This window comes from Spinacia oleracea, chromosome 6 (assembly GCF_020520425.1).
Source record: "Spinacia oleracea cultivar Varoflay chromosome 6, BTI_SOV_V1, whole genome shotgun sequence".
NCBI lineage: Eukaryota > Viridiplantae > Streptophyta > Magnoliopsida > Caryophyllales > Amaranthaceae > Spinacia > Spinacia oleracea.
In genome coordinates, this window is record NC_079492.1 from 129,768,472 (window position 1) to 129,778,860 (window position 10,389).

Below are 10,389 nucleotides of genomic sequence, written 5' to 3' on the forward strand. Positions count from 1 at the left end.
AACAGTTTTTGGGTTTGATTAATAATCCAGACAAGCCATCTGATTCCAAAGTAAATATGGCAGGTACTTGTTTGATTACTTCTTTTAATTCAAAGTGGATTATTGATAGTGGAGCCATTGACCACATATGTTCAAACCTAGATTTATTTCTTTCTCACACTGCTGTTAGCAAAGGCACAAAAACAATTACAGTAGCTGATGGTAAGAAAGTTTGTGTCACACACATTGGAGATGTCAAAATTGGTAGTGGTATCATCCTTCAAAATGTTCTCCATGTTCCTAGTTGTCAGTTCAATCTGATATCAACCCATAAGCTATGCAAAGACTTATCCCGTGATATTGTTTTCACTCATGACAAGTGTTTAATCCAGGGTCCTTCTCAGAACAGTACAATGGTTCTTGGTGAGATTGAATCAGGGTTGTATGCAGTTGTTGAAGAAGGCTTGGAACATGGGAAAATACAGAATAAAGACACCTCAACCACAGAAGTTCTAGCAGCAGTTAGTGAAGATGCTAAGCTGTGGCATTTAAGAATGGGTCACTTACCTTTTGACAAGTTACACCTAGTTAATAAGAATTTGCCATCTGTTGGTAGGCATTGTGACACTCTTTGTCAGATCTGTCCCAAAGCAAAACAGTGTAGACAGTCTTTTCCAATTAGTCAAACTAAGTCAGTCAAGTGTTTTGATCTGCTTCACATAGATGTTTGGGGACCTTACAAGGCACAAACACATGACAATTGTACTTTCTTTCTTACAATTGTAGATGATTTCTCAAGAAATACATGGACTTTTCTTATGAAACACAAGTCAGATTCTGTTGATATTTTGAGAAATTTCTTGAACTATATTCATACCCAATATGGCACCAAGGTTAAGTGTTTTAGGACTGATAATGCCAAAGAATTATGTGAATGAAGAATTCTTTCTTTATATCACAGTCAAGGCATTAAGCACCAAAAGAGTTGCACAGACACTCCACAGCAGAATGGAGTGGTTGAAAGGAAACACAGACATCTTTTAGAGACTGCCAGAGCTCTTTACTTCCAATCTAGACTACCAGTGAGGTTTTGGGGGGAATGTTTGCTTACAGCAACACATCTTATTAATAGGATGCCTCTGAGTAGTATTCAGTTTGAGATTCCTTTTGAAAGATTAAACAATACATCAGTTAGTCTAGATCATTTAAGAGTCTATGGCTGTCTTGGTTATGTGTCTACAATTAAAGCACATAGATCAAAGTTTGACCCTAGATCAACACCTTGTGTTCTGATTGGTTATCCACCTGATCAAAAGGGATACAAAATGCTGAACTTAGAAACAAAACAGATTACTATTTCCAGAGATGTTGTTTTTCATGAAAAACATCTTCCATTTCATGCTTCTGCTACTCAAAACACAAATCACAGTCCCATTTTTCTTCCAATCAACACACCTTTTGATCTTAACACCAATTTTGATATTCCTGATATTTTCCACATCACAGAATCTGACACAACAGAACCTCATACATCTAAATCTTCTTCTCCTATCTCTCATACTTCTGACACTTTGTCTAATCAAACAACAGCAACAAACACTCCTGATCAATCTGCTTCTCACTCTTCTATACCTCAAACTGTTCCAAATCCCATCCCAACAAGACAATCCACTAGAAATCACAAATCTACAGCTTGGCTAGATGATTATGTCTGTGTAGTTTCACACAACAGTTGGTGCAATGTTGTGGCTTACAATGATTTACCAGCTTTGCACAAAGCTTTAGTAAATCAGATTGTTAAGGAAATTGAACCAGTTAGCTATTTTGAAGCTTCTCAATCTGATGATTGGATCTTAGCAATGGATAAGGAGCTTGAAGCTCTTACTTCTAATCATACCTGGGAAATTTGTGTTCTTCCCAAAGGCAAGAAATCAATTGGTTGCAAGTGGGTCTACAGAGTAAAAATGAAGAAAGATGGGTCTATTGAAAGGTACAAAGCTCGACTTGTGGCTAAAGGTTTTACACAAAAGTATGGAGTAGATTATGAGGAGACTTTTTCTCCCGTGGTTAAAATGGCTACAGTAAGGTGTCTCATTGCTTTAGCTGTAACTAATGCCTGGACAGTACATCAACTTGACATCAATAATGCTTTTCTACATGGTGATCTAACTGAAGAAGTGTATATGAAGGTTCCAGAAGGTATTCCTAACCCAGATAACAAAGTGTGTAGGCTTAAGAAGTCACTGTATGGGTTAAAACAAGCCAGCAGGCAATGGTTTGCCAAACTCACTTCTGAACTGCTCATTTTTGGTTTCCTTCAATCAAAGAATGATTATTCTTTGTTTATTAAAAGAACTCATAACACTCAGACCTTGGTGGCTGTATATGTTGATGATATTTTAATCACTGGTCCAAATGATGCAGAGATTACAGCTTTGAAAACCCATTTACACCAGAAGTTCAGTATCAAAGATTTGGGAGAACTGAACTATTTTCTAGGCATTGAAATTTCAAGGGTTCAGAATGGTGTTATTCTCACTCAGTCAAAATTTACAAGAGAACTTCTCTCAGATTGTGGCTTGGATGTTTCCAAAATAGCCAAACACCACTTCCAGTTAAGCTGAAGTTGACTGCATTGGAGGATGAACCTTATACAGACCCTACTCAATACAGATGCTTGGTTAGTAAGCTCAACTTCTTAACACACACCAGACCTGATTTATCTTATGCAGTACAAACACTAAGCCAATTTATGCAGTCTCCTAAGGTATCTCATCAGCACGCATTACATCATCTGCTTAGGTATGTTGCACATACAGTGGGACAAGGCATCACTATTACTTCTTCTTCTCAGTTAACTCTACAGGGTTATTGTGACTCTGATTGGGCTGCTTGCCCTGACACCAGAAGATCAGTTACTGGCTATATCATGCTTCTAGGAAATAGTCCAATTTCATGGAAGTCAAAGAAGCAAAGCACCATATCAAGATCATCTTCTGAAGCTGAATACAGAGCCATGGCTGCAGCAGCTTCAGAAATTACATGGTTAGTCAGATTGTTACAAGAAATGGGGTTGTCTAACCTTGCTCCTATACAACTTAAGTGTGACAATCAGTCTGCCATACACATTGCTAAAAATCCTGTTCACCATGAGAGAACAAAACACATAGAGTTGGACTGTCATTTCACACGAGATAAGGTTCTTGAAGGCCTTATTGAACTAACTTATGTCCCTACTAGTGCTCAACTTGCTGATGTTCTTACCAAAGTTCTATCCTCTCCTCAACATTCTGAACTACTGTCCAAGCTAGGAATGCTTCCTATTGAACCACTCCCTAGCTTGAGAGGGGCTATTGGAGAACATGATGCAAATGCAAGCATGGATACATCAACATATGATGCAGCTGCATCAAACATCAACAAACACAACAAACACAACAACAAACACAGCAGTGCCTTGCTTGCTGCTTTGGTGACTCAACTGCTCCAACTTGAAGATCGAAGCACACAGATTGCTGACATGTAATCATTGTACATGGATTGCTGACATGTACTAAGTAGTTAGTTACAAGCAGTAGGTTGTTATAACTAACTTTGGTCATTCTGATCAAAGCATCTTGTATCCTATGCATCTAGTATAAAAGCAAAGCTGATTGATAGCTTTTGTAGTTTGTAATAAGAGTTAATTCTCTCAATAAAATTCTCTCCCTCTCTTTCTAAATTCGAAGTTCTGATTAAGAACTTCTTCAATATATAGCTGAAAAAAGTTACAGGTCATTACCAATAAAGAATATAAATATGAGCAGTAGTATAAAGAAGATGAACTCTTCGCAACATAGTTGAAAAATACAGGCACACTATGCCCATTAATACTTTAACAGCAAGTCAACATGTGCTTTGGAGGCAAAAATTTCAGTTACTGATTGTGAAACGTTACTCTCGTTAACGTTTGGATTTCAGTCAAGTCATCAACCTTAAATTTTAATTTAGCTTCCTACCAAACACTCCTAATAATTTAAGGTGACTTAAATTATTAGCACTTAATCATTTAAGGTGACTGAAAATGGTTGTCAAACTTAGCCTTAGTTTGTGGTTTGCAGGTTGAATATGGCGAGCAAGTATATAATCGGATCACTGTTTGGATTGTTTGGTATTTCATATTTGTTCTATCATCTTGCTGCTGACAAGAAGATTTTTGGAGGCAAGTTGTATCATCTTTCTTAACTCTACGGATATTGGTTCAGTGTTTGTACCATACCTTGTGCATGGTACAACCAAACTATTTCTCTCATTCTCTGTGATGATTATTGTTGTGAACAAATTGGCAACAAAAAAATAGATGTGTACAAGGCGTTGTGTTTTGTGTGGTGAAAATTAATAAAAAATTTGAAGCAGGCACAACTCCGATGACTGTTGCTAACAAGGAATGGTGGGAAGAAACTGACAAGAAGTTTCAGAAATGGCCTCGCACTGCTGGCCCTCCGGTGGTCATGAATCCCATCAGTCGCCAGAATTTCATTGTCAAATCCAGAGACTAATCCTGAAGAGATACAACGACTTTGCTGTGGTGATAGTTCACCACTTGTTCCTGTTTCCTATTTTCATGCTCAAGTTCTCACTTCTAAAACAGAGCTCTTACTCTGTCCACTAGTAAGACTGTAAGATTGTTGTATGTAAGAATATGATACTACAATCTTGGGATTTCTTGCATGTAAGATTAATATAAAACCTAAGGGCTGGGACTGCCAAAAACTAGTGATAATATGAAGTTAACCTGATATTCACTTGTCATAAATACCAATGATTATATGCTCGGATAACAATCTACAGATTTGCATAGAGAAAAACTGGAACTTGTAATTTTTAATCTCTTGTAGCATCTCAATGACTTTTTTCATCTTGGGTCTTTTAGCAATGTAGAGCCTATTAGGCCAGTCGGGTTCATACTCTGGTTTCTTGGTATTCTCATGAAAAAGTTGAAACAAAGTTCCTGTACGGGTGTGCGGGTGTGCTACCAGTAGGCTGGTAACACCCCCAACCAGCTAAGGTCACTGGCAAATAATCCTTACCGGCAGCTATGAATCCTTACCAGCATCTCCAGGAGGCCGGTAGGGAGGAGGCACGTGATCAATCGAGAAGTCAACGGGTCGCTATCAATCGGGTAGGACCCAACTATCCGTACACCCGACCCGCGCCTATATATATGGGCTTCATTTATTACAAAAGGTACGCAATCATAATCATTTTCACTAGACCTAAAATACTTATTACATACCATATCTGAATTTAGCATCGGAGGGGGATCCTCGAATCACCCTCGAGGCTAGTTCATCTTTGTTACATGCGCAGGATATCATCAGAATAACAGCACCACACAATCAGCAAGACCTCTCCAACCGTTCCCAATCCTTACCGGAACAGTTCCATTTCACGTGTATTCATGAATCAAAAGGGAGATTACAAGTCTCATCAGATGATCATGGTTTATTCTTACCAACCTTTCAAGCTCCCTTTGTTCTGGTGGTGAATTAGAAATGAAGACTGCCAATCCAGAACCAATAACGGCTAATACAATCCTGTAAGAAACCTTGTGATCATCTCCATGCATTGTCACAAGATAGATCTTTATTTCCTCAAAAGCTTGTATTTAGGCTTTTCTGAAATGGTATAAAAGCAGTCAACAGATTGTTTGAGAAATTAACTTGTATCAAACTCAGCATGCCTTTGAGTGCTGATGGTATTGCACCAGAAAGTCTATTATTTGTGACATCCAATGAAATCAACTTGTCGAGCTTCCCTAGTCGTTTAGTTCATAAAATACATCTGAAACATCGTTGATTTATGTAATACGGTAACCACCTAATAATAAATAGGTAAGTACCTTAAATCAAATTATTTGGGTCAAAGTAAGGATAAAGAATAAAAGAACTGTTGCACTTGGTGTGAATTCATGGTTTGAAGCTTTTAACCTAATTTTCACCCTAATAAATATTACCCACCCATCCACCTTCCTCTTGAAGCACAACAAGCCGTTTTCACCAACTCACAAAACTACTGCACTCCTATAACACACACTAAATACGAACTTAAATAACCAAACCACTAAAGATGGATTGCTCAGTACTAGAGATACCCAACAGAATTGCGAATCTTCTGAACAAAATTCCTTACCCACCGATCCCCCTTCCACCAACATTTCACATCCTTATCCTCCAAACCCAAGCGAACTCAATTACATCAAGGACACCACCTATGCTGACCCACCCATCGACTATGATAAATTTGAAAAACTTCTATTGTCAGGGAATTATGGGGGAATGGAGCAAAGTATCATCGGGAATGATGAGGGACTTCATTCTCAATCCAGAGAAAGCACCACTCTTTGCGACCGATGCATATGGTGGACCTAAAACAACTAGGAGATTAGTTCCAGCACACATTCCAAATCTACAGGATGCAGAGGCAATGAGCGAAGTGGCGGGGATTGTGTTGAGATGGTGGATGGCACAACTCAAAAAAAGTACTCACCCATGGTGATTCCATGGGAACTCCAATTTCTATCGGATCCAAAACCCGTGCTTCTAATAGAAAGAAAAACGTTATTGCTTACAAGTTGTAATAACCTAATAATTCCTTGCTATAATAAAACATTTTTCCAACTCCAAATAAGGAATTACTAACGTATTACCGCCATCGTGATAACGGTTAAGGCTATTCCCTAAATTACGCAGCGGAATAAATAAACTTTTAAAACAGTAAATAATAGTTAATAGCCTCCATACAAGTTGGAACCATAACGGCCCAAACCAAAATACCGTAAAACAAAATCCATTAACTAATTAAAACATTATAGTCTAGACTAATTAAAATAATTAGAGTTTAGAACGATGCAAGAGAAAATAAACTCGTTCAACCAGTCCTCATGCTAGATAACTTCTCTTGCAAGTCATCTCTACAAACCTACTTATTAAAGTTCTACTCCCCAACAATGCGAATGCAAACGATGGATCATTATAGGGTCATTAAGGCATAGGCCGTGACCCAACACAAAGAGCTGAGTACAAACAAGCTAGAATGAAATCCTATAACTAACATGCTTCATTCCGACAATAAATTAAACCACATGCAAAAGCCAATTAATAAACAATTAATCATGACGACAAGACTCAACTCTCGACGCGACTCATGACTCATAGATTAATTAGAATAAGCTTCAAACGCCTAAAACAGAAATATAATGTCCATTGGAAAGGTGTTGGGAGCCCACCAAACACCAAAACAATAACAATAACCCAGTTGTTGGACCATACCGACGGAATTCTAGCGCATAAAAGAAATGAAACTACGTCTTATATCATTCATAGGAGTACAAGCCCCTTGGAAAGTTACTCCCCCTATTGTTCATACTCAAGGTATATACGTTCCAAGAGTTTTGAAGCTTGTTTAGGTTGCACTTTACGTTTATTCATATTTTATTCACAAAGCCGACTCAAAACATAATCAAGAAAATCATTTAATGAACGAACAACCAAACAATACTCCTTTTGAGATCATTAGGGCTTGTGATCAAACATTCAAGACTCAAGTGAAATTACTCCCAATGTTCCTTCTTAACATACCGTTGAGTCCACGACATGCCTGTTAACATGCGGGTTGTACATATAATCCTTAATTCAATTCACCTTGACTCATTCTACATATGTGGTGGCTTACGTGAACATACCCTTCATATATACTTAATAAACATGACTCGAAAGTCTACCCTACATATGTTGTGGCTTACATGAGCATACTCTTCATACGTGATAAATAACAATAGTGCAACTAGGCACAATATACTTGGCTCATAAACATGCTAGACATTACGTACATAGCATAAATCATTCCTTGCATACGAATAAACCATACACGCAAACCATATTTGGGCAACATACTTGTTATTTGAATTCAACAAACATAATCAATCATAACATGCTTGTTGACTTCATTTCAACAAACATAAACCATATCCTAACAATTTGCTCACACATTCAAACACGAATCCATAAATATTCCAAGTACATGAATCACAATATAAATTCACCACATGAATTCTCATGAAAATAAGGTGGTTACCCTAGACTTGCACGTACCTTGAATTCCTAAGTACGGAGGCCACTTTGTGATTCAATCCACTAATTTGGAAATCTCCTCCTATCATTAAAATAATGAAACTTAATTATTATCCATGTTCATTAAATTTCCATAAACTTTATTAAGTTTTAAAACGCTTGAATTAATTATAAATTAATCTTTAATCGATAAAATAATAATTCCAATTAACCGTTTAAATCCTAGTATGAAATTTAATTAATTCCATGTTAAAACCATTAAAAATTGACACTTTAGCTCTCAAAACAAATCTGAAAATTATAATTGATTACCATAATTAAAATTGGCATCTAATTATGTCAATCAATTAGCCTTAAGGTTTAAGCCAAAATCCTAACCCTAAATCATCTTTAAAATCATTAAAACCTTTAAAGATTGAAGCTTTATTTAACAACCAAACTAGTGTGTGGCCCGGACGTTGCTCCGGGTTTTACTTTTAGTCGGGTTTACGTTTTCTAATAATGTGCCCAATTTTAAAAGATTGTATTTTAATTACATTTATATGTGAATATATGGCAAACATTGTAGCTAGTTGAGATGGTAGGAAGTGAAACTTTTAATCCATGAGGTTTGATGTTCGATCCTTGCTACATGCTTTTTTGGTTGTCAATAATATACCATGATGCTTATTAGTGGTGATATGGCGTAATACGGAGGGAGTCTACGTGACACATATACGTTTTCACAAACGCCTTAATTTTAATATATTAGTATAGATATGAAAATTAATATCCTTCAATAAAAAATAGTGCTCAACATTCTAATCATCAAATTCCTCAACTTTGGTGTTCATAACCAATCCCAAGTACAATCATAAATCAAGATTCAACATTTATCATAATAAAAATTCAAACTTTAAAATAGAGAAGGTTAACAAGAAGAGAAATTGTACCAATCCGGCCTGTAGCACGACACGTTTACTTGGTTATCTATAATATATATTAAAAGGCGTTTTGACCTCCTGTTTCTACACTAGATCATTATCCAATTAAGCTATGATCTTTTACGTGTTATCTTTGCAAAATTAATACTTCCCTCGTTCCAGAAATATCGCACTATGGTTGACTTTTACTCCTCTAACCATTACTTTGACTCTTAATATCTCAAATCGTGTACAAGTAAAAATTATAAAAAAATTAACATTTAGAAAATATATATCGATACGAATCTAACATGGCGCTACATGAATAAAATTTACTTATGTACGAATCACAAAAAATGGTCAAAATCGTAGTGTGAATAGTGCAAAAAAAAATGGTGCGATATTTCCGGAACGGAAGAATTATTAATATAATACACACAAATTATCTGGTGAAAATATTAAAACATAACTTCATTAAAGCATATAATAATTAATTATTATTCAGATAATAATATGGGCATCGCCCGTGCCCAAATACTAGTTATTAAATTAGAAGGCAAATTTGCGAAAGACAACATTTTATAATCACTTTTTTGCGAAAGACAACATTTTATAATTTTTTTTGCGAAAACAGACCTAAAACTAAATAAAATTTGCAAAAGACAACCTGAAAGCATTTTCAGGCATTGACCTACATTTTTCCGGTTTGACTTGACCGTTTTTACTAAGTACACCCTCTTTCACTCCCTTAAAACTTAGTTGGAGCCAAAAATTAACAAAAACCTCAAAATTTATTTTTCTTCTTCTCTGTTGTTCCTTCCCCCAAATTTTCGAATCCCCCAATCTTGTTGCCGATTCATTCTGAGAAAATTGCTTCAATTGCTTCTCAATTAACCACTTTTCGACACTCTACAACTTAATTTCGGTAAGTTTTGCTCATTAATTTTGTGTAATTTTGTTGAAGAAAAGTTAGGGGTTTACCAAAAAAGAGTGCAAAAAGTTCAGATTTTTTACCCAAAAATGGAAAATAAACATAATTTGAAGTAGTTAAAGAAAGTGACGTTTGAAACTGAATGACTTACATCATTCAATGGAAGTTCGTTGTTTGCAGAGCTTCATTAATGGCGTTCGTTCACCTTCCTTTTGTCTTCCCAGAGGTTTTTTTTTTTTTTTTTTTAAGGTTTTAAGGAAATTGCTTTTATATGGGAGGAAAAAAAAGGAGGAAAAATGGTGAAAATAAGAAAATTAGGCCTCACGTGACTGACACATGCCAAGTCAAACCAGAAAAATGTAGGTCAACGCCTGAAAATGCATTCAGGTTGTCTTTCGTAAATTTTATTTAATTTTAGGTCTGTTTTTGCAATTTTTTTATAAAATATTGTCTTTCCTAAAAAAGT

General features: G+C 36.1%; 1 protein-coding gene across 1 annotated transcript; it reads left to right on the plus strand.

Moving 5' to 3' along the window:
- The first annotated feature begins 4,086 nt into the window (after positions 1-4,086).
- On the plus strand, positions 4,087-4,838 carry LOC110787522 (uncharacterized). Its single transcript, XM_021992156.2, has 2 exons — positions 4,087-4,180; positions 4,375-4,838. The coding sequence occupies exons 1-2, from the start codon at positions 4,087-4,089 to the stop codon at positions 4,515-4,517; spliced, it is 237 nt and encodes a 78-aa protein (XP_021847848.1). The 3' UTR covers positions 4,518-4,838.
- Positions 4,839-10,389: the final 5,551 nt, after the last annotated feature.